At 37.6% G+C, this 24,522-nt stretch overlaps 1 protein-coding gene across 4 annotated transcripts in view; it reads right to left on the bottom strand.

Annotated features, from left to right (window-relative positions):
* Positions 1 to 24,522, bottom strand: part of LOC124304950 (protein rhomboid-like) — a 114,191-nt gene that overhangs the window by 17,339 nt on the left and 72,330 nt on the right. For all 4 annotated transcript variants that reach the window (XM_046763768.1, XM_046763769.1, XM_046763766.1 and 1 more), the window contains 2 exons: positions 20,970 to 21,241; positions 1,975 to 2,145 (listed from right to left, as the gene is read on the bottom strand). In XM_046763768.1, coding sequence (XP_046619724.1) covers positions 1,975 to 2,145; positions 20,970 to 21,241 — 443 coding nt within the window. The remainder of the gene's footprint in view (positions 1 to 1,974; positions 2,146 to 20,969; positions 21,242 to 24,522) is intronic.

The raw sequence follows: 24,522 nt of genomic DNA, 5'->3' as shown, positions 1-24,522 counted from the left end.
CAACGTTAGTTTGCAACTTCTATCTCGTCAAATTAGTTCACAAACTTGACTGAAAATTATTTTGTATCCGCATTATACGCGTATTCAAGTTAGTAGAGCCGTCGTTATTACAGCGTGAAGCCTATCTCTATGTATGTGTGGTGTACACCCGTCTTTGTACATTCACGCAGTGCATAGCTGTCTCAACTACTACATTAAACAGATCTTCATATCTTACTTGGTTATCCTTAATTATCCCAAACATCCTTTGTACGATTATAAATTCAGGAAGACTCAAACAAAATTAATTCTATTTTTGATTTTACACTAAACATTTAGCCGTCGCAGCGTTGCATATTCATAATATTTTGCACTTTCCATCCAAAAGGAACAATATCAGATTTCGCCCAGAATCATTTTTTAACTCCACATTGGATGATCCATACAGATTGAAATTAATTGAAGCTTTAAAGTTTGATTGCAGCTCCACGTATCATTATTCGGATTATTCCCGGTGGCCCGAGTTGTTCTCGAGAAATGTGTTTGCGGTACCGATGCACTCTGAATTGATCCCTCACAATCAGTCGCGCGATAATCTAATCCCGAGATTGAGTTCTATTCAACCTAACGTTACGACTCAATATCGCAAAGTCTCTTCGAGCAAACTTGCCTCAATCAGGCTCAATTTCTGAAGTTCGATTTGCGATGTTACAAATGACTCTTCATGTAAGAACTTTCTAAAATTTGAAAAAGTATTCGCTTTTTTGTCAATTCCGACCGCCGCGCTGTTCAACACACAATCATTCGAAATGGTTGATTTTTTTTTTTTGCATTCCCTATTGTGAGAACCGAAAACGCTGAATTTTTATTCTGTCACTTGGTAGCCGAAGACCAAAAAACGCATTGTTATCGACATTGGTGCGGTGCTATCGTTCAGATTGGTTAAAAACTCGATCACAGAGGTCCACCCTCCTTGAACAGAGACCGGAAGTTCCAGATCGATTTTCTTTGAAGCCGTACATTGGCAACATGGGGGCCGGAAAATCATCGCATTTCACGTCATTTGAGTGGTACGCGTTTGACAAATTGTTTCAATGACAATGCAAAGAAAAACATTTTTTCCAACTCACCGAATATGCAAGCGAAAGATATGCTATGTTTATTGGATTGAATGTAGTTTCACCCGGTAGCATTATGATTTGTTGTTCAGATCACTTTTTTAGTAAACTGGATGTCATTTACTTTTCCATATTAACCAAAGTGAAGAAACCCTTCTTTCATATCTGCAAATCACTTATTACTTTCGTTCCTATGCAAAGTGTACGTGTTCTATGCGATGCAGTAAAAATTATAATCAAAAGAACTCTGATTACTTATAACTTGTACAACACATAGTTAACGAGCCGGGAAACAGTTACTTCGCGATACTTTTCATCAAAATGAAAAAATTCTGAAAGAAAAATTTCAAGTTTTGTTGAAAAATAAATACATGGACTGGAAGAAAAAATAATCGTTTATTGCGAAAAAGTAATACGGAGGAAAAAGTAAATGTTTGTCCATAAAACATTGATAATTGACAATTTGGCTGTTCCAAATTCTCATTGCAACATACGAAATCGATACGCGGCGAATATTTCTAGCTCATAGCCGCTCACCATAATCAAAGCTAGTCAACCTGAAAAGCATACCAAAAACTGAGCGCTTAGTTGAAGCTACCAACGGAATCGCTGCATGAATTTGCACACGAGCAGTTGGGTGATCAGTTTCCTAAGACTATCACAGTGTGCGTTTAGCGTAGCCGTTTTCAACTCGTTAAAGAAAGAGCGGTATAAAAACCCGATAAGAGAGATTCTTAACGCTGAAGTTTAATGGCATATCAAAGAACGAAGGCGAGGAAAAGGAACTGCGAAAAGAAAGGCTCTGTCACTTTTTCCTCGCCTTGTGCCCCCCAACGATTTGAACGACCCGGTAATTCATAGATTGCTTGGTTATTACCTCCAGTGGAACGGCAAGCACCAGCTGTATGACCACGTTGAGAGACAGATGAAGGGCGTTCGAGTGTAGAAGCATGTAGGAGGCGAACCTCCAGGCTTGAATTCGTTGTTGAGGGTCGTAGACCAGCCATGTTCGCAGGGTGGCTTCCTCGCCCAAACAGTGGACGGATATCTGAAGCGATAGAAAACAAAGCATCGATTACTTGGGGCTGCGGGTGAAAAGCGCCCGTTATATTCGCCGGTGCTGGGGTCGACCGAACGCCTGCATCCGGGTTCGCAATTAGACGAACTGTGTGGCTTCGATCAGTGATAAAAGTGCGCACAGTAACAAAACCATCAGTATTCAAACATACTGAAAATCAAATATACATTGAAACTGACGATCCTCTCGATCCGTGTGCAAAAGTTCGTGCCAAGTTACTGAACAAATAATTTGATGAAAAGTTGTTGAAATTTTCGTTTCAACAACGGATCTAATGGACGATTTACCATCACGCGGGATACTTAATTTGAATAATGAACGCATTTAAGAGTGGGTGTCACTAAAATTTTTACGAATTTGAAATTGTACAGAAAGATGTTGAGACATCGAATGGTAATAGAAAGGGTTGAATTTCGAAGCTGAAAAATGAGGTTACGCTGGCTCGTATTTTGTGAACAATTTTCATGAAAATTTAAAGAGGTGCAAGGTTTGTGGCAATTAAATAGTTTTTACACGTGTTTGCTGAAATAAGGAATGAAATTAGCTAGCATTATTTACCCTTTTTTGATTTTTGAAAATGCATTGATTTCAATAATATTTGAGCCCTGCGATGAGCGTCCACAGAATTAAGCCCTCCGTGATGACCTCATCTTAATAACCAACCTGAATATTTCCACTTTTTGATGAAACTCCAGGAATAATACAATTTCCATATAAAAACACTGGAAAATATACATTTAATATATAATATATTTTCTGTTATTATGGTTTATTAGGCTTGAGTCTAGTTTCAATTGCCACGGGGCCTCAGCTCTTCATAAGAGATCTGCTTCGAAAAAAATTAATATATACAGATGAACGATAAACGATCACCCGAAGTCCTTACTGAAGTCCTTGAAAAATTACCATTATCGAATAATTTTTCTGGGAAATGAGATTTTTTTTCTTTTTAAACACTAGTAATCTAATTAAACAGAAACAAGTAGCAAAATGCCTAAACGTGAAGTCGTACGTGTCATAGATTGTCTTTGACGGTCTGAGAAATCAGTGAATTTTTTAGAAAATGAATGTACGTAGACGAGGACACTATAATATACACCTCTCCTTTTTTTCATACAATCACGGTTTGATGTTTATGATGTGTGCAAAAAAAAAGCTCCGATTAAATTTTTCATTTTTTAAAAATATCTGTAATTCAGGAGAACATTGAACGACCAGGTTTTAAATGAGTTTACAGTGTTCCTCAATCTGTATAGACCATCCGGAAACTCTGGTGCAACGAGTATTGTGAAAATGTAATTTGACAATATCAAATGTTTTATAAACTAAAATTTGAAAGCACATACCGGTAGCTGTCGATAAAGGCTATCGATACGAATGAAGTTTCGCCAGAAGCTAGGCAACTGAAGTTACATCTTAGGTACGGATATCCATCTACCGGCGAAACATCATTCGGATAGGGACTCTTCACCGGAAACTCTCGGTCTGTGATGTGATTTATATGAAAGGAGCTATCAGCTTGAGGCAAAAGCGCATCTACTTCAAAACGTTTGCGGGATTCCGAACGAGGTTCTGAGCCTTCGTATTTGTTGGTTTGAGCATTGAAAGTTTAATACCACACACCCGTATACCATCAATAGGTAAAATTTTTATTCCCAATAACTGGATGGTCGCAGCAGTTGGAGAGGATCGGATTTATCGGATCCGTTTTATGGTGGAGGCTGAAGGCAGGAACGGAGGCTAATATAAGCTCACTTGGACAGCAGAGTGAATCAGACTGATGAGTTTTCTGGGGTGAAACTCACTTGGCGTGAGTGACATCCGGTGGCTCTGGCAAATTCAACTTTTGTGGGCGTCATCCGTCACAAAATTCGCTCGAGCTGGCTCTTTCAACGCTGAAAGATTTCAACCGAGCACTTTCCACTCTCTGCCTTACGGAAAATAGCTTCAAGGCAAACAATCGGACCAGCAAAGAACGTTATTTAGTTAAGGTAAATTTGGCCCACATCCCGGGCACGTTTTACAAATTTGTTTAAGGAACCCAGAAACGAATTTCGGTGTGACTTTCCCAAAATTCTTAGGTAATAGCACCATCTTCACCTTGGATTATTAAACAGTGCAAAATGTATATCCATATTCAAATGTAAAAATAAATTATTCCATACTCGATTCTCTTTTTTTTTCTAATTTGATTGCTTCGTGAATAATCACGAAGAAACTGTTGCATCTATTGCACTTGACGCAAACAGGAACTGACTTTTTTTTAACTCTTACATCCTTCGGTAAACTAATTTACAAAACTGTACACCCAAAGTGAGATTTCCCCGATTTTAATAATTCAATATCACGAGCCAGGAAGGCTGGAATTTCGATAAAATTTTTTTCGTTCTTTCGATGTTTTATAGACAACGTTTTAAATCAATTTTTTTTACATCGTAGAGCTTTATTGGATTGAAAATTCATCTGAATAATATTGATTGCGTAGAAGTGGCATACTTAGATGGTGAATCATCAGATTGCAAATTGGATTCCAACTTTTATTCTCTGAGCTTCCAGGAAAGCTGTGGAATCATTTTCAAAAGAATTGAAGAAAAGTGTGACGCAAGGAACTTTTTTCACGAAAATCAATTTTTCAACGTTACTTGAACCTATGTTGTGAAACTCACTGAATGCATTCAATCCAAACGTAAGGAAGTTACTTTTTTTATGAAATTGTGCAGATACTTGAAATCTTACATCAATTGAAAAGAATTTAAATAATTAGGTCCACTTAAGGATATGTGGGATATACATTCAGCTCAAACATGTGACGAAACGAAACCATGGCTGAATAAATGTTTAAAAACTATAACCAATTACAAATTTCAGCAAGTACAATAAAATTTGAAGAAGTCCCTGTGATCTAATTGTAAAAAAAATATTTTTAATCACTCAATTTCAACTATAAACACCATATTTTTACTAGTGTCAGAAAAATCACAATACTTCACGATTTTTTTACAAAATAAATCATACAGTTCGTTCGACTTTGGTGGACAATAGCTCGATTTATTTATAAATGAATACACTACAAATCATGAGATCGATTTTTTGTTGAGCTTGTCGGTTGATGAAAGGAATCTAATACTTAAAAACGTTATAATTCACAGATGACAAGCTTGTGATCCAGCAGTAAATAGGTATGTTATCGTTACCCATAAATTTAATTCAGAGTATCTATGAAAAAATTATTCGCATAAAAAATAAGCTATTGTTCATCAGAGTGTGACAAGCCACATGATTTGGTCAGTGAAAACTAATAGAATAATGTTATTTTCTTGAAGTTGTTAACAAAGTCAGTTGTTGGATTTGAAATTCGGCGTATTTAATTTTTTCGGCTGTATTACGAAGGCTTTTTAATCATACGTGGCTATAGATAGATGTAATGAAACTATCTGAGCCTTTGTTTCATCACATTTTGCGATTCACCGAGGAAGCAATAAGCATCACTTGATTTTGATTTGGAAAATCGGTGGGACTTCTGTATAAAAAATTCTGTGTAAAAAAGGAATAGGAGAACAGGGAAATAAGACCAAACAACAAAAATAGCACTCTGAAAATCTATCCGATAGGGCAACCACCCCATAGGAATCGAGCCGCCAAAGATTGAAAAATGTACGGATCCAGAGGGACGTCTGGATCGGAGGATATCTTGGAGTGGTTTCGCGACTTCTGGATTGCTTTGGCTGCCTCGTAAGTTTGCTTCGGTGTTATTAGCTTGGATACCCGCGGGGCGGTTGCATGGAAAATAAAATAAACGTTTCTATGTTTAGCGTATCCCAGTTCTGGTAAACATCGGTTGGCAACAGATAACCCCGCCAGCCGCCGAGCGGAACAGCTAGTTTGTGCATTTGGGAATTAGGAGCGCATTTAGCCACCTAGCTTTAAGCTTATGCCCTTTCCTGGGCGCCTTCGTATTGTGCCTGTTCGACTGCAGGACTGCCAACTGCTTCTCTAACCCGCTGAACTTCCCGCCCGCAGTCTTTCCGAACGACTCGAAATTACATTATAATATCATCGCGCACAGATCATCTCGCATTATGAGGATATCACTGTTCCAAACTCTCCCGAGAACTTTCTCGACGCTTCTTTTATCACCGCAGACCGTATCGAAATTCTCTCGTCTCCAATTCCTCGCATCGCCAATTTGTATTTAGGTAACCTGCGACGTTTCCGTATTTTATCTGGAGCGAAGGTAATTTTTCCACAAGGTATCGAACCGAACATCGTATGACGTGCGCGGTTGGCTAATGGCATTTGTACTTGTGCAACGTGTATCGAAGAGATGGTTTCTTCTTGCAATTCAATTGGATCACCAGGCAGAGTCAAATGTTTAAGAACCTCTGCAGATAATACTGTTGAGGCCCAACCAATAATTATGGCTGTACCCTCTCTATACCGTAACCTACCGACGTGCAATTACGATAAGAGAGCGCACATGCTCATACCATAGCCTTTAAGATCCGTATCGATCTAGATTCAGTTACCATCTTGGTATGCAATGGTCTCGCACAGACAATCTGCATACAACATACCATCTGTCATTTCGCAAGCGAGCTTACGTTTACGTAATGCTATGGAATATATATATATATATCATTTTTATTTCTTTACTTTATATCTTTAATTCCAACTCACGCATAGACCATATGGGTCTACAATCGAAAATCACGGAACTCGGGCTCATGAACCCTCACTGACGAAACGTAAGGAACGTGAGAAAAGACAAGACGAGCAGTTCACAAAGTATCATTCTTAGAATTCAAATATGCATTCTTGCAACTAACTATCTTGTCAGCACTGCACCGATTGGCCTCTTCAAGACCAATCGTCTTGCACCGACGTAGCCAAAAACCAATCGGGAGTTTCTTCCAAATCTCCCACTATTGAAGATCCTTTTCGAACCTGACAGATGCAGAAGAGAACAGAACTAGATTAATTGCAGAACCAATTCAAACTTCAGACCATTCAGAACACTTCGTATAATATGAGGTCATATTTCCCGCAAATTAATTTTTCAGTTTTTCTGGTATTCCCTCTTTATTTTCTATTTCGAACTACATCTCTCAGTATTATTACAAACTTTCAATAACATTATAGTTTTTCGACTGATAGATCACACTTACACATAAATGGAAAACACTTTTAAATCAATAATGTTGCTAGAGTTGAGTCGGGAATTAAGTCCTATATGTATAACACAGGAATAAAAGTCGATTATTCCCTTGTACTATTATCTGAAACATCGGAGGAATAACATATAAGAATTTTAATAAATGTACGTGTGTAAGTCTATGTGAATTTATCATTCAAATTAGATGGTGAATATCAGATACGGCTGGATCTTTGACTGAACAAAAGATGAAAGATCACAATCAATTATCTTGCGAGAATTTCGAACAACTTAAGACATTAAAAAATGGCCAATGATAAAAATACGTAGTTTCGCTATTTTATTTAGATGACAAACGAATCATAATGATTGCATGATATTTTCTCTCAGAGACGGATGGAATAAGTTACAAACAAATCCTGATAATCAGTTAAAAATCTCGAAAAACGATAATGCATAAAGTATCTTCAGCAAATGATTCGTCAATCACGTTTGAATCAGGAGAGTTAAGATAGCTAAAAAACTTTTACCAAGCTTGATCGACGTACTTTTGAATAAAATAAACCCGAAACGAATTGAACCATTGACTGTCGAAATGTGAATTGTATAGGATGAGAATTAGCTAGATAAAATGTACTATGACTCCATGAAGAATAGAAAATTAAAATTGGAAAGCATAGTTACACGTGGATTTTATTCATTTGCCAATATCAGGATTCGAATATAAATTACGAAGCGAGTCCGTTTAAAGATCTGTGAGCAGAATCCTGATACCTAACATTTTTCATCTAAACTATGGCATTATCGTAAAGTGATCGGGATCTATATTACACAGGGTGGCAAATTTTTTAAAGCCTAGGGGCGCCAAAATTATGAATCGACCCTGTACGTGGATGAAAATTTGTATCTGTGCACGAGATTGTTGTTTTTTCCTTGTTCATATTAATCATGTACATTTTTAAGCATGTCAAACGTTCCTGTAGCAAAAATAAATATGAAATATGACCAGTTTTATCATACACAGGTATTTTAAGATTGAAAAACAACCAGATATTTTGCCGTAACTTCCGTACGGCTCTAATCATGAAGAATTTCACCTCCCTGGTATTCTGTTTACATAATACGAAGACTTTTTTCCAAAATCACAAAAGCATTCCAACGCGACAGCAGGCGAGGGTAGGAAAACAAACAGTGGAAGAAACAAACCAACAAAGTGCGGAGGGTACCCAGATACAAAAGACGGCGTAGTCGTTTTGCGCTTAGTACTTTCGCGGCGTTGTTCACTTGTTATTCATGGTCGACGGTGAATCTAACTTGCAAATGACGGTTAAACCTGCCGTTAAGTGGAGCCCTGGCTTATCCATTCCGTACTTTTTTACCGCTAGTCTTAATTGTTATCGTCAAATGTCTTTAGCACGACTCTTGGCCCCCGCGATTATTATCGTTGTGACTACCTTTTCCCTCTCACAGGTTATGGGATACTGTTGTAACGTGGCCATAGTGTACCTTGATGTATGTCCCCAATTTGGAGGAGTAGTAACATCTGTGGGCAGAAGGTGGCAGTTTGTTGTGAATAGTCATGTACACTAATATTCGTTAACCCCTGAGAGGTACATCGACCGAAATCATGTAAGAATTATAGAAAAACAATCCGAACCTTGGGGTTCCTAATGCTCCTCGAAAAGTCAGTGAGAGAGTGAATAAACAATTAGTTTCGGTGTAATCGTCGTACAGTGAACACATCTGTATTCTTCATTGTCCTAATTCGGGATAATGGACCGGAACCATCAAGTTTTTATAGATATATATATTTGTATATATATTGTGACGTGGATTTTTCCGGCCCCTCGGTCACTCGGAGCAAATGACCGAGAACTTACCGCGTGCACAACAATTCGGCGTCCACGATGTACCCTGGACCTAAAAACAATATCGCGAAGTTTTGTTGGGCGCCTGGCGTGATCAACACGCCTTGAAATCGTTGCTGCGCTATTAGCCCGGTCAATCTAGACGTAAAAATAGTGGTCAAATAGCCGAAATTGGGGGAAAGTTGAATTTTTGTGGAGAGCTTGGGTTCACCATTAGAAAGAAAGTTTCAAAAGTCCCTATTAATCCCATGTACGCTACAAAAGTTATTCGGGGTCAAAGGTCAAAATTTGAGGTTTTGTGGATTTTTTTCGAAAACGGTGAGTTTTATCGAAAAAGTATCTCAAACCAAAGTTGTGGATCCTCAAATTATCTACAAAAATGATCCTCATAATTTTTTTCCAAGAGTCACCATTTCTGAGATATCGCGATTGTAAAAGTCACGTCATACGTGATATGCACACATTTCCACGCCACCTGCGAGGTAGTGTACTCGACGCGTTTTTTTTTTACGTGGTTTCCACAGTAGGCCTCTTCCACGAACTGTTATAATGTAATTTTCAAGGACAATACGTTTTTAAATGAATAATGAATATTGATATTGATATTGGATATTGACTTTAATTGTAGTTTTGATTTTTTTCACATTTTAATCTGATTCATACTCTTCAACGTCTACTTCAACAGTCATGTCTTGTTCGATTTCTTCTTATTCTTCCCCTTCTTCTTGCTGGATGTTCATCAATTCTTCAAATGCAGATGAACCAGTCGTCTCTTCATCAAAATCACTTGAATCTTCCTCTGTCGTATTTAATTGGACATTCGAACAAGACTGACCTTGGCAATTGATACATGCTGGAAAACACAGTAATCCTACTTTTTTGCAGCCACATTTGCCACTGCAACCTTTTTTGCAATTGCAAGAAATAGAATTAAGGAGTTTTTCTGGAGCGGGTGGCAGTAAACTTTGAATCGGTTCCAAAGTATTATCTATGAATTTCCAACCCCAGTCTTCTGGGTTTAGTTGATTGCCTAGCCATGTCTGAACTTGATAGAATACTCGATACAAGTGTTGAATAGCAGATGCCGATTTTTGGGGGAGACATGATAATTGTACTTGCTTCTTGTGTCGAGTATTTTTGACAAAGGTTAAATATCGGTATTCATCTAGACAATCAATTTTTTTTGGAGCTCCATAAACAGCAAGGAGAAAGCGAATTCCTGCTGTGATTATTGTTTGCGGAGAATAATCAGTTTCTTTAAATACTTTTGCGCAGTCAATCAAATCTTTTTTCTCGAATATTTTTACTACTGAAGTTTTGCTCTTTCTATACATTGCTGATGTAGTATTTGTATTATAGTTGTTGTTCTTGTAGTGATGTAGCTACGTAGATAGACTGCAATATTTGTAGTGAAACATGCTCAAAATGACGCAGACGTCCTTATAATTGAAACAGCAATAGAAAAATATAATGCAACAAACACAACAATTGTAGTTGGTGAAGATATTGATTTGTTAATACTACTCACTGCAAAGATTCCTATTGATTAAATTATTTACTTTCTGAAACCTAGAAAAGCTCAACGGCGAACAGAAATATATTCTTTACAAAGTTAATCTGTTTATCCAAAATACCAAAAGCATATTTTATTTTTACATGCAATAACCGGCTGCGATACTACATCAACAATGTATGGAAAGGGCAAAACCATGAGTACCGGTAGTAGAATTATTCGAAAAAAAAGATTTGATTGATTGCGCAAAAGTATTTAAAGAAACTGATTCTTATCCGCAAACAATAATCACAGCAGGAATTCGCTTTCTCCTTGCTGTTTATGGAGCTCCAAAAAAAATTGATTGTCTAGATGAATACCGATATTTAACCTTTGTCAAAAATACTCGACACAAGAAGCAAGTACAATTATCATGTCTCCCCCAAAAATCGGCATCTGCTATTCAACACTTGTATCGAGTATTCTATCAAGTTCAGACATGGCTAGGCAATCAACTAAACCCAGAAGACTGGGGTTGGAAATTCACAGATAATACTTTGGAACCGATTCAAAGTTTACTGCCACCCGCTTCAGAAAAACTCCTTAATTCTATTTCTTGCAATTGCAAAAAAGGTTGCAGTGGCAAATGTGGCTGCTTAAAAGTAGGATTACTGTGTTCTCCAGCATGTATCAATTGCCAAGGTCAGTCTTGTTCGAATGTCCAATTAAATACGACAGAGGAAGATTCAAGTGATTTTGATGAAGAGACGGCTGGTTCATCTGCATTTGAAGAATTGATGAACATCCAGCAAGAGGAAGGGGAAGAATAAGAAGAAATCGAACATGACACGACTGTTGAAGTAGACGTTGAAGAGTATGAATCAGATTAAAATATGAAAAAAATCAAAACTACAATTAAAGTCAATATCCAATATCAATATCAATATTCATTATTCATTTAAAAAAGTATTATCCCTGAAAATTACATTATAACAGTTCGTGGAAGAGGCCTACTGTGGAAACCACGTAAAAAAAAACGCGTCGAGTACACTACCTCGCAGGTGGCGTGGAAATGTGTGCATATCACGTATGACGTGACTTTTACAATCGCGATATCTCAGAAATGGTGACTCTTGGAAAAAAATTATGAGGATCATTTTTGTAGATAATTTGAGGATCCACAACTTTGGTTTGAGATACTTTTTCGATAAAACTCACCGTTTTCGAAAAAAATCTAAAAAACCTCAAATTTTGACCTTTGACCCCGAATAACTTTTGTAGCGCACATGGGATTAATAGGGACTTTTGAAACTTTCTTTCTAATGGTGAACCCAAGCTCTCCACAAAAATTCAGCTTTCCCCCAATTTTGGCTATTTGACCACTATTTTTATGTCTAGACTGACCGGGCTACACCAACACGTTATTTTACTAAGCAAAGGTAAAATCAAACTAATATATTTTCTGTCAACGATACTACAAACAAAAAAAAAATAAAAAAATACTAATTCAAACGTCACCCGTTGCTACTCAAAATACAGCACGGGAAATAATACATCAACGGTTGATCTTCGCGATCCAAAATGCCAAACAATAGAAATAATGATTCATAATTCGCTATTCGCGCTTCACACTCAAATACTTAGATTTAACAAAAAAAGAAAATAAGATAACAGAAAAGAAGAAAACAAAAAGTGACTAACACTAGACGACTTCTTATGCCGACTTGCGCTAGTCGCTGACTTAACAATAAACAATAGCTCCAAAATCCGAAACAGAATTTGACCTCTCGCGCGGACCGCGATCGTCATCTCCGGTATCGCGCTAATCGCCACCGTGACTATTAGCCTCAAGGGCAAGAAACAAAAAAAAAAAAAAAGAAAGAAATTCGCTCTGGTCGCGCGGGCCGCGTTATTCACAATCTTAATTATTATTTTAACTAATATTTCCTCCTCGTACTCATTTACAACTTATCATCACGCATCCTAACTCAACCTTCTCCGCGACGTTTGAACACGGTTCGCGAGTTCGAACGCTTCCCCTTCGACGATTCGCAACCTCCACGAGAAGTGACATGTTATCTTGATGGATTTGACGTGACTCCGTGCAACGGAATTCGGTTACACTCAATTCGAAACAGCCTTGCCTCGACTCAAACCCGTGACGCTACTCGACCAGCTCGGTCACTCAAAAGTGGCTCTACGTTATTACGCACAACTCAGGCTACGGTCACCAAGCAGATTTATCGGCTAAAGAATTTCGAGTACTTTCGATAGCGCAAAACCTCGATGGCTATCCGTTCCTCGGCAAGCCGTTATTTAATGCCTCTCGAAATTCTCTCGCAAGAATATTAGCAGCGCTTAACGCTCCCCAGCCAGAAGCCGAAATCTCCCACTCCCTCGTGACACTTAACTAACGCAACTCAACGAAACTTTCTCGCGCAACAATCAAAACCCCTGAACTAGCAAAACTCAACGACACCTCCCTGATCAGTCGCCAGAACTAGAGTGATCTTTCTGATCGCCGATCGGCCGCAACGCCGATCCCGTCACGCTAATCCCCTCGTGACGTCATGACCCTAAGAATGCGCAACGATCGATCCGTCATCGATTTCGTAGTTTGCGCAACTTGACGCGCACCTGTCGTCGCTTCGCGGCGCAGAACTTAACGCTAGATCGCGATGTCGTCTTCCGCGCAGCTCTACGGTGTCCCAGGATTGGGAGGGGTGGTGCTCCCTCGTCGCTAGCCGGTCTCTCGCGGTTGCCTTGCTCATGTGTCGGCGGGGTGAGCGGGGAGGTTGCGGCGCGCTGGCCGCCAGCGGGAATCGCGTCCGTCTTGTAGTCGAGGAAATAAAGCAATGGACTGTCGATTTTTTGAGCAGTAAGACGGATTTTAATGCGGTTTTTTGCATTCGATTCGTAAGAGCGCCTACAAACTTTGTGAACTAAATTGATTAATTAATTTTTTGAAAATGCATTATGGCATTAATAATATGCATTTTGCAAGTGCACTTCCAAGAGACACTAAATAAAAAATGTGCTACTCGGGGGTTTTTGGGGTCGCTGAACACGAATATCGCCACGGCAACCGTCTCCGAGGTACCTGGTGCCCAGGGTGGACAGTATCAACGTCTTCTCCTAGAGTTTTGGCGAAAATTGTGATCGAATTTGTGATTGAATTAAGAACAATATACTTTAATTGAGGTAAAAATGATAATACTCAAGATAATTCCAGAAAAAGACGTTGATACTGTCCACCCTGGGCACCAGGTACCTCGGAGACGGTTGCCGTATCGATATTCGTATTCAGTGACCCCAAAAACCCCTCAAGCAACGAGTTTCAACAAATTCGATCACAATTTTCGCCAATACTCTAGGAGAAGACGTTGATACTGTCCACCCTGGGCACCAGGTACCTCGGAGACGGTTGCCGTGGCGATATTCGTGTTCAGCGACCCCAAAAACCCCCGAGTAGCACATTTTTTATTTAGTGTCTCTTGGAAGTGCACTTGCAAAATGCATATTATTAATGCCATAATGCATTTTCAAAAAATTAATTAATCAATTTAGTTCACAAAGTTTGTAGGCGCTCTTACGAATCGAATGCAAAAAACCGCATTAAAATCCGTCTCACTGCTCAAAAAATCGACAGTTGGGCCGTTTTTAGTGCTTTATTTCCTCGACTATTGGATTCCCGCGCTGCAGGGATCTGCGTTGTCTCCCCCTCCGCAGCCTCGGCATCCTTCACGCAAGATCTCCACGGTTTCGCCTCGCCTCGAAATATCCTCGGCGTCGGAGTTGGTCGCTGGCCTGTGGCCGGTGTACTCAAAAAAAATAAAAAAATAAAAAAAAAACCCTGCAACATCTTAATCGTGATTCGCTATCGCGTCCCTATCGAAGCTCGGATGCGTGACTCCAGTTCTGGCGCTCTTCTATTATTATCTCGCGACCCGATCTCAGAAACCCTTATCCCTGGGTTTCGCCCAACGTTGAGGGAGCATCTTGTAGCGGGCATGCCTAAACGAAATGCCACGTTACAATATATATGACACTTCGAGTCAACGGGGAGTTCGATTGTATACGAATTATATGACAATGTCTCCCATTCTCTAGTGTTGGTATAATTCGTACAGAATTGAGACTCGCATTTTGTTTCAAGACCAAAAAAAGTTAGTTAAAAGTGTATGGCATTAATGAATATTACTGTAGAATAAACTAGTAAGTCAAAGATTTATTTGCTATGTGAAAGCAACGTATATCGTGATTATAAGACTACAGCTTCCTAGATTAAATGTTTCAGGATTTCATCCACGAATTGGACCGGGTAATAAACAGTTTTTCGGAAATTCATTCGTAACATTAGATATAAGCATAATCTCTGATTATGGACAGATTGCCTTTTACGGATTTCAGTCTCGTGTACCTAATTAGGATGCATGAGCATCGTATACCGTGGAATACTGTTCCCATACACAGTGAGCTGGTTTTCTCACTATTTTTTTTATAGATCATAATGCGAGACAAGAAAACACCGAGAGGATGTTTTTTTCTTGCCGAAGTGCGGTAATGGAACCAAATGCCTCAGGATGAATCACTCGAACAACAAAAAACCAAACAAAAATAAATCGAACCAAAGTCATCCAAGAAAAAATAACCCATAACTAAACTAACTCAAAATAAAGATAGCCCATGAGCACAAATTGTTGTTGACAGCTTAGGTGAAATCGCGAGAATGTAACTCGAACAATGTAATGAACATTGGATACTAATGATGATTATTGATTTTATTATGAATTGTTAATATTTTCACAATACAAAACTTGAATATAATCATAAGTTACGTGAAATACCACGTAAATAATGCATTGTATCAGGCGACTTAATCTCACTTAACGTTCTCACTAATTGATATCATGGCATTAACATGTGTATTAGGGTGGTCGTTAAAAATTAAAATCTTTGCGGCGCCCGAAAAAATCCTTCCTTCTGATGAGAAACTACGGGGAAAATTTTGCTTTTGCGATTTAAACAAAAATAACACGTGCCGACGGCCAATTGAAGTTAATTTTTCGATAAAATTATGGTTTTTTTTTTAATTTGTCTCAGTAGTTAAGTTTGGGTGAAAATCATCAAAAACGGCTTGTAGAAAATTAAATTCTCTACAAAATTTTCAGCAGTGATTTTGATAATAAGTTAGAATTTATAAATTTGATATTGAGATTATTGCGATGGATATGAACATTATCAGAAACTTAAAGGAACATTTTTATAGAGAATTTAATTTTCTGTTAGCCGTATTTAATGATTTTTACCCAAACTTGAATACTGTGACGAATTTAAAAAAAAAACTATAATTTGATCGAAAAATTAACTTCAACTGGCGGTCGGCACGTGTTATTTTTGTTTAAATCGCAAAAGCAAAATTTTTCCCGTAGTTTCTCATGAGAAGGAAGGATTTTTTCGGGCGCCGCAAAGATTTTAATTTTTAACGACCACCCTAATGTGTATGAATTGTCCTTATTTAACAAAATATGTAAACAGGTAATAAATAATTGTACAAGAATAACATAACTCCGCAATAATAACCCATGACATTCGACAGTGATTTAAATACAAACTCATGAACTGAAATATTAATGGTAATTATAGTTCTGATAAATTGTTATTATGACATTTGGAATGTAATGCAATTCAATTTGATTTGACTTTTTTTACTACTTACTTACATTTGTTTCGATTTAATTTAATTGAATTCAATGTTTCGTCAATTTTTCACTGCATATTCAAATGAATGCCAAATAATACATACATTTTTTGTACGGGTTATTTTCGTCCAGGGTAATTGTTATCTTGGTTTACTTTTGTCACGGATTACTTTATTTTTGGGCTATTCTTGTTCAGGTTATTTTAATATTGTTATTGACCTGGGTTGTATTTGTCATGGGTTATTTTATTTTTTTATTTTTGCGTTTTTTCGCTTCGGATAATTTATAAGGGGTTATTTTTGTGTGGGTTATTTTTTTCACCCAGAACATTAAGAGTGGTCACTCCCCCCATTCGTTGCGGAAGGTGTATGATGTTGCCTGGGTGTCGTATGGGGAATACCCGGGTAGACGAACGGTATCCGAAATTTGGTGACCAACTGAGTCACGTACGTTCGCATTGGTCAGTTTTACCTCTGTCAAGAAAGTTATTTTCTCGGGGAACAATGAAGTACCCTTTGGGTTCTTCCATATCTTAAGGAAGTTTTCTACTTTGCTGGGCCAAAAAATGTTCGGTTGTTCACCAATTTTTTCTGCGGAAAATATTGAATACAGACTGTTGATATCTGGTATATTTACTAAGCGGTTTTTATTCGACATGTTAGTAGTTTTTCAAGTTCGACAGAATATGGTACTGGGAGTGGACGTAGCCACGCATGTCGGTACGTCGGCGATAATATTCTTCGCTTACGAAAGTCGTTTATCGTGGACAGGTGATCTCAAGCGAAAAAATCGAACACAATTTTACTTTGTACAACATTATGTACAAGTTGAACTAGAATAAAGAAGAAAAATGGAAAAATAACATAATATTGAGCAATCAAAGGGGAAATTGAGTTTTTAACCAAAAGTTTTTCAGTTTTTTGCTCATAAAATAAAAACGTTTCAATATTTTTGGATAATTCTAGTCCTACTAATTAAGGCCTTTGTTTTACACGTGTCTGCCGAATCTCATACGATTGCTCATCTAGGTCGTGTAGGAGCACCTCCGCAAACTCAGAGAACATGGTTTTGTTACTTCATCCAGACTTTAGATTTTTCTTCATCCAGACCTTATACCCTGCATCTTCTTCTTATTATCACCTCACTGCCTCAGTTTCCATACCGCATCAGCAGAATGCTCCCTCAACTAGTAAACTGCAACTAGCCAGTCTCTTGCGTCCTTCCCTCCATGTACTCACTGTCAAGTCATCTTTAATTCGAGCAACGTCTAAATTCACCTCTCTTCCCTTTTACCTCCTCCACATCTTCTCACTGTAATCTCCTTATCTTTGACAATCAATCAATTATATACTCAAACATTTAACTCCTCATTACAAGTTTCTCTCATTTCCTCTGATCCTTGATATGTGCGCGTAGTCGACGGGCTACCAACTCGAAATGGGCCGTAATAATATCATGGCTGGGTGTAGATGCGGTCATCGATAGCCGCTCTTCGTGATCACAATCATCCACCCGTAAGAGTTTTGAAGAAACGTGTTTAAAGTTAATCTGTACTTTGTGTACGAATAAAATGAAAAGTGTCACACTTACAAGTAATCTGCTATACCAGGACCATAGATTACGCCTTCCTCTTCCTCAAAACGTTCTTCTTAAGCAGTCCTTGCTCCGGTTTTCGGGCCAATCTTGCCTCTTTTGATGCAGTGGAATGTACGTCGGCAAGTTTTTTCACGCGCTCCATGTCCCTTTTGTTAGTTATTATTTTTGCTTGGGGTCCAATGGTGAAATTTGCTGGGTTTATTCTTAAGCATTGGCTCTTTCCAATACAGAAACATCAAAAACTTTTTCTTTTCTGGCCCAACATAAGTAGAAACCTCCCTTGACGGTGAAGATATCGTGAATTTAAAATTAATGTTTCTATCTATATCAAGACACTCAAAAGATCTACATTGGGGAAAAAAATATCGAAACGCAGGTTCGAGCCGAGTCAGTCTCTTTACCGCAAAGCCAATGTTATTACAATATTGACAATATTACTCGCATATTCTTTCTTTTCACGTTTAACTGTGACATTCGGGGATTTCATTTAGAATAAGGGTTTAAATAGTCTACATTTAAAATTGATTTTATTGCAATCAGTAAACTGAGAGAAAAGTTACATCAATTTTTATATTCTGATCTCGTTGAACGAAATGGTCAGTTTGCTCGAGAACTTTTGTTTCCGTATGAAATTAACTAATTTTTTGTTGTCTTCAGACCACTTTTGCTAGAAAATTATTTGGTACATGAATAAAGGAACTAGCATTTGGATTTGGTCTAAAAAAACACGTCGATTTTCAATATTTTTATTAGGCGGGTATTAGAAGGACAAAGTGGAATTTTTTACACACAGTTAGTACAAAGCTTCATGGAGCTTTATTTTTTTTCGTCAAATAATATCAATTGACAACGAACTAATTGTTGGTAAAAAAAAATTTGTACGTTGCGGTGTGTTCCAACAATTTGGATGGAGTCTAAAAATCTATTTTTCCGATTGACGTAACATTTAGGCAGGTCCTTGATTATAACATATTGAATCCGCAATTTTGTATTTTTTCAAAATTGAGCTCAGATTCGTAATCAGGGAACCCCAAAAACCCTCGAGAGCAAATTTTTGCGCAGAATCGTGTAATTTTGATTTTTGGTCCGCCATATTGAATCCGTCATTTTGTATTTTTTCAAAACTGACCTCAGATTCGTAATCAGTGACCCCGAAAACCCTAGGAACGAAGTTTTTGCGCCAAATGACCTTTTTTTCAATGATTTCATCCGGCATATTAAGTCCGCCTTTTTTAATTTTCCATGATTTTCGAAATTCAAACACTGAATCAAGGTTATATCCAAAGTTGAACCCAAGATATAACAATTAGCTCGAGAAATCAAGCAAGAAACCATTATTTGATTTTTACGTAACATTTCACCCTTTTCGAGCCTCCATTTTGCAAACAATTGATAACAAAAAAAATTCCTAACCAATAGACTTTTGAAGTACAGATAAAAATTCCACGATTTTTGCAGAAAAGACCCCGATTTGAGTATTACAAAGGTTCGATATGAATAGTTTTTCAAACAACTACACCGAAATTTCGCTATTTTTTTTTTTAATACAAATTTTCTATAGAAAATCTAATTTGCGTGGCTTCTAACCTCGATATTCTAAAAGAGCATCCTTGAAAATAGTCGGGTACCAATTTTTATTAAAATCCCATTGTCCTAGCATTGTTGGCAATCGGTCAAACATGACTATATGAAAAGTGTCATTTCGGGCGTTAATGGGTTAAGATAAATATCATTGATTCGATAATTTGTAAAGGCACAAAAATGTCCGAAGTGGCACCAAATTATTCGAATCCGATATCTCGAAAAATGGAAATTCTTCACTTGTAAGCAAAAACATCCTCCCCCCCCCCTTCCACTAGGTTTTCACTCCGAGAAATGCGGATAGATAATAATTAATATGAAAGTATCCTAAAAGTACAGAGATCGATGAATTCGTACTGATTTATTTTTCGGAAAATTAAGGCACTCTTATCGCTAGAAATTACCCCTAATGATAATAATTTTCAGATTTGTGCCAAGATAATTTGAATATTTTAATTTATTTCCTTTCACTAGCGTTCTACTCTTTTGCTGACCAATATGATACTCAAAGTCCATCCGTATTCAGTTTCGTATCTGACGGGTGGATTTTTTCATTTGGGGTTGATTAAATTTTGTTGTTCGGGGATATTGTATCAAACTTACATCGATAAAAAATCGTTTTTCTGCCGCTTCTACCGGTACTAAGTGTGTTTATTTTGCGTCAGAGCCTCGAGGGTGATTTTTTCTATTAGAGAGATAGTTACATTAAATACGCACATACATCTTTTGTTAAAGCTCAAAAAAGTAACAAATTTCTGTCGCATCCCCATTATGATACTACAATGCATCCGCATCCGCTGACCATGGATATCCCGTAAGGAGTTGGAGCATCAAAATTGCGGTTAGAGTACAAAAACAATACCAAATATCAGTATTTGTGTCATTGCAATATCTAAATTTCTTCGCGATCAAATTTTTGCTGTCGGTCCAGCTTTTCCTAAACCTAGGTTGACCACACATCGAGTATCTCACAAGGAGTTGGAGCACCGCAATCACCACAATAGCACCAAATTATAGTTTGGGTGTCATTTCGAAAAAATGCTGTGTTTAGTCTAAGCTTAGAGACATCTCACCGTTGGGCAAGCAAAAAGCCTCACATTTAACCAAGTTATTTCTACACTTCCTGTTCTTCGGTTTATCACCATATGATTCAGAAATTTGTGTGGGCGAATAATAATAATCTCAAAAACATTCATGGTTGATATACTGTTCGAGTCATAACTTTAAGCGAGAAAATATTGAAAACATATAACGCTCTGTTTTATGTCATCCATTTCCACATCGACAGGATGGGTAAAGAAAAGGATGGTAGTTTCTACTCTAATATATTTGGCGCAAGGTTTTTTCACCAGAGATGCTTTTAGGGGATTTCCTATGGTACTCTCTAAGGCTCGTCATCTCACCTCGATTATGCTGACGCAGATCATCAGATAAGGCAACCGTATTCGGAGCTTTGGCTTATTCGGGGGTTTCGAGTGCCTCGGGCTCAGTGTGGGGGTCAGATTCTCCTCCTGGACTTTTGTGTACCCTCTCGCGGAAGTCAGGATTTCTCGTTCATCCGATGAGAAGGGCGGCCCGCCATCCGGATATTTAGATTCCGTCAAATCCGGCGACGAGATGACGGACAGTGTCGGGGAACACTCGAGAAGGGCTGCCTCGGCATCCATTGTGCTGCCTGGAAAAAGGCAAGGCAGGGAAAATTTATCGCACTGCACCGCTTTGAGTTGGTTGTAAGTACAAGAACAGACACGAGACGCGCGGTGTCTCGAGGATTTTCACGGACACATTTCAGAGACAGTCTTCATACACCTGAAAATCCACGAAAAAGTAAAGAACGTAGAATAAAGATTCAAATTATTTCGCAACTCCACTGCAACTTAGAAATATGCACTTAGCACTTACAAGAATTTTATAAACGGTTTTTCTTATAACGATATCTCTCGGACTTATATTTCAAATCGGAGATTAAAATGTGAGATTCAAGTTGGTGGGTAGAATATAGAAGGTCTAACAGTGAAAAAAATCATCCGAAGTCTTCTTTGAAGGTTCTTTTCAAATGTGAACTTGACTCTGATATCATTGTTATCCCAGGTCAGAAAACAATAACGAAACAAGAACACAAAAAGCAAATTGTGCATTGTTAAGGAGAATTAGTAATCCACAAATTCAATCAAGTTTAATTCCAATATAAGATGATCTTTCTATTAAGGTTCAAAGTTACTGGCCATTTTCTAGTTTTAAATCGTGCTATTTAATCCTTCTTTTATATGTAATTAAGGGCAAGTGTGTCGAAAATTGATTCTTGTCACCAACTTTAACACGAGACTGGCACACATCGAGAATTAATAAAATTTTTGTATTCGTAAACTACGCAAATCTTTTATAAAATACTAGAATAGAAAATACTGTTATACCAAACAGCTTGAATATTAATGCGTAACAATCTACTGAATTTGTTTTATTCCACTCTACGACAGCTCATCTATCCGGGGACTATTTTTCAAAAAGTTACGGAAAAGCTTATTTTAACATTTTGACAGCATTGAATATCAAAATTTACAACATTACACCGATATGGATTAGGATCCGTAAATGGTAATATTGAATTTGAAATAAGTTATAGTGGGGTGATAGCCAAGGGATCTACCAGATTTTCAATCATTTTAATGTGAATTAAAATGAAGTATTGACATTTAAGCTTTTGTTTATAGTGCCAGTATTTTCTACATTTGCAGTATTCATAAAGAGATCTTCCAAGCTTACGAAAAATTACAATCCAATGCATACTCCATACACAACAGTTTACTGTTACAGCGGAAGAAAAATTACTTCTGTTCTTCAAATATTCTATATACTTGTAAAAATATTGTGTATGAATCCAAAAAGCGTATTAGAGAAGAATTGAAGTCTTAGATTGCAAATTTGGTAAATAAAGTTTGTTGAATCAACCGATCTCATCTTCTTTGTGTGATTCCCGAAAATGTTGTTTAACTTCAACAAAACTCTACAAAAACTTTCGAAATATTAAACCGTAGCAAAAAATGATTTTGCGAGGGTTTCCTGGAATTGAGTCACTTGGAGTTATTCCTCGTTAAGTCTCTTCAAGATATTCTCGATTGCTTAAATTTACAATTTACGAATAGAAGTTAACTACGGGTGGAATTTTCAAAACTCAGCGAACCAACAAGACTTGGTAGGAGAGATATCCATCTTCCAACCATCACAACGTTACATTTCTTCTCGATTCAATACTTCTTATCCGACTGTAGTTAAGCCTAATACTTGTTAGGAGAAGGGCGGAAATATAATACGGATCAAGTGCAAATATTCGAGGGCTCGAAAGTAAACGATGTTTCATCTTTTTTCCCTCTTGAAGCTCCTAGCCGGTAGGATTTTATTTTACATGGTCTATAAAGATTGAATTCTCCAAGTTTTGAGCACCCCAGTGAAAAATTTGCTACAGTCGCCTAGTCGTTTCAGACTCGTTGTTAGTTTCTGATTTAAAAGACGATAGAAGAAAAGGCTATAAGCTTTCCTCCACTCTGTGTAACTTTGTTACAAAAAATCGTACGGTAAAGCATAACGGAACTCTGCACTCAGAAGTTCAATAATTCGTATTGAAATTAGTTTGACATAAAGAGCAGAATTAAATGTTTCGAATAAATTTATCGTAAAAGTTGCACGCTGCTGAAGTGAAACGCTTCTTTTATTCGAGAACTTTGTAACAGAAATTTTGATAATGTGTTGAAAGAAAAAGCAAAAACGACGAATTTTGAAGAAAAAATTTCAAATCCCCGACTTCACTTTTCTATGAATCTTACTTTTTACAGTTTATCTCCCGCTTCGTCAACGCAAAGTTAAGCGTGAAATGGGGAGTAAAAATAGGCGCGATCGTTTCCCGTATTTTATTTAAATCTGGAAATGATGTATCGATTCCGTCGTCTTTTAGAGTCTTAGTTCAGATTTCCAGGGACTGAATTTGTCGAGAAATGCCTCTCAATAAAGCCCTGGTGTAAATTTGATTTACGCATTACTTTTCCGTCTTTTGTTTCGCGTGCGAGCCCGAAAGCGCTAACTGATTGGCTTTCAAGAACCTTGCTTGAGAATTATGCATGTGGCTTTGAAATTTAAGCATTCTTTCAATTTCCCAAAAAGTTTATTCGTTCATCATTTTACAAGTAATTTTCTCCAATATAAAAGTCATTCATAAGGGATGAAATGTATATTTCTCGAGTTTTCCTTAAAGTTGAGTATTAAGAGATAGATAGATCGATTTGTTAGCCTTGGGACAAGTCCCCTCGTCAAAGATGAAGTGCAGCCCATAAACAAGGTAAACGGCTGTTGACAGTAATAGGAGCACACCCGTCAGAGTACCTGATAAGAGTAGAATATTGCATGGCTTCGGTATGCAGACCGATGAGAGATGTTGTAACGACCCGATCGCTGGCCACATAACATTATAGTTTTTTCACGTGGTACTTTTATTTCTCGGACCTCTTAAATCCCAGATAATTTTAATTGCCGTGTCGCGGATTTCGATTGATATCTCTCTCCAGATATTCGCTGGTAGAGACTGTTCGAGCATCCCTTGCACTAATAATAAGTTTTATCCGTCTCCCGGAATAAGGAAATTTCACAGTAGAACGGTTTAGACTCATTAAGGTTTGTCTGTGTGTCGGAAGAATTTTTTACTCTGAAATTATTCAGAGTCAGCTTTCGTTAATATTAATTAAATTGCAGTGAAATAATTGATATACCGGTTGTCGGTCACAATTGCACTGGTCGTTTTGCGATGTGTGCTCCGTTTACCAGTCTTCACGGATCAATGCCAAAGTCACATTGCCAAAGACTTGTGCCGAAGTGAGATCTCGTTTTCAATACTCACTGGATCTAGCGATCGGTATTTTTTGTATTGCATTAACATAATATGAAAGCCGATAGTCGGCAGTGAATATT

The sequence above is a fragment of the Neodiprion virginianus genome, chromosome 5 (assembly GCF_021901495.1).
Source record: "Neodiprion virginianus isolate iyNeoVirg1 chromosome 5, iyNeoVirg1.1, whole genome shotgun sequence".
In the NCBI taxonomy this organism is placed as follows: Eukaryota; Metazoa; Arthropoda; class Insecta; order Hymenoptera; family Diprionidae; genus Neodiprion; species Neodiprion virginianus.
The sequence above is the reverse complement of the archived record's forward strand: the minus strand, read 5'-3'. Positions and strand labels throughout refer to the sequence as shown.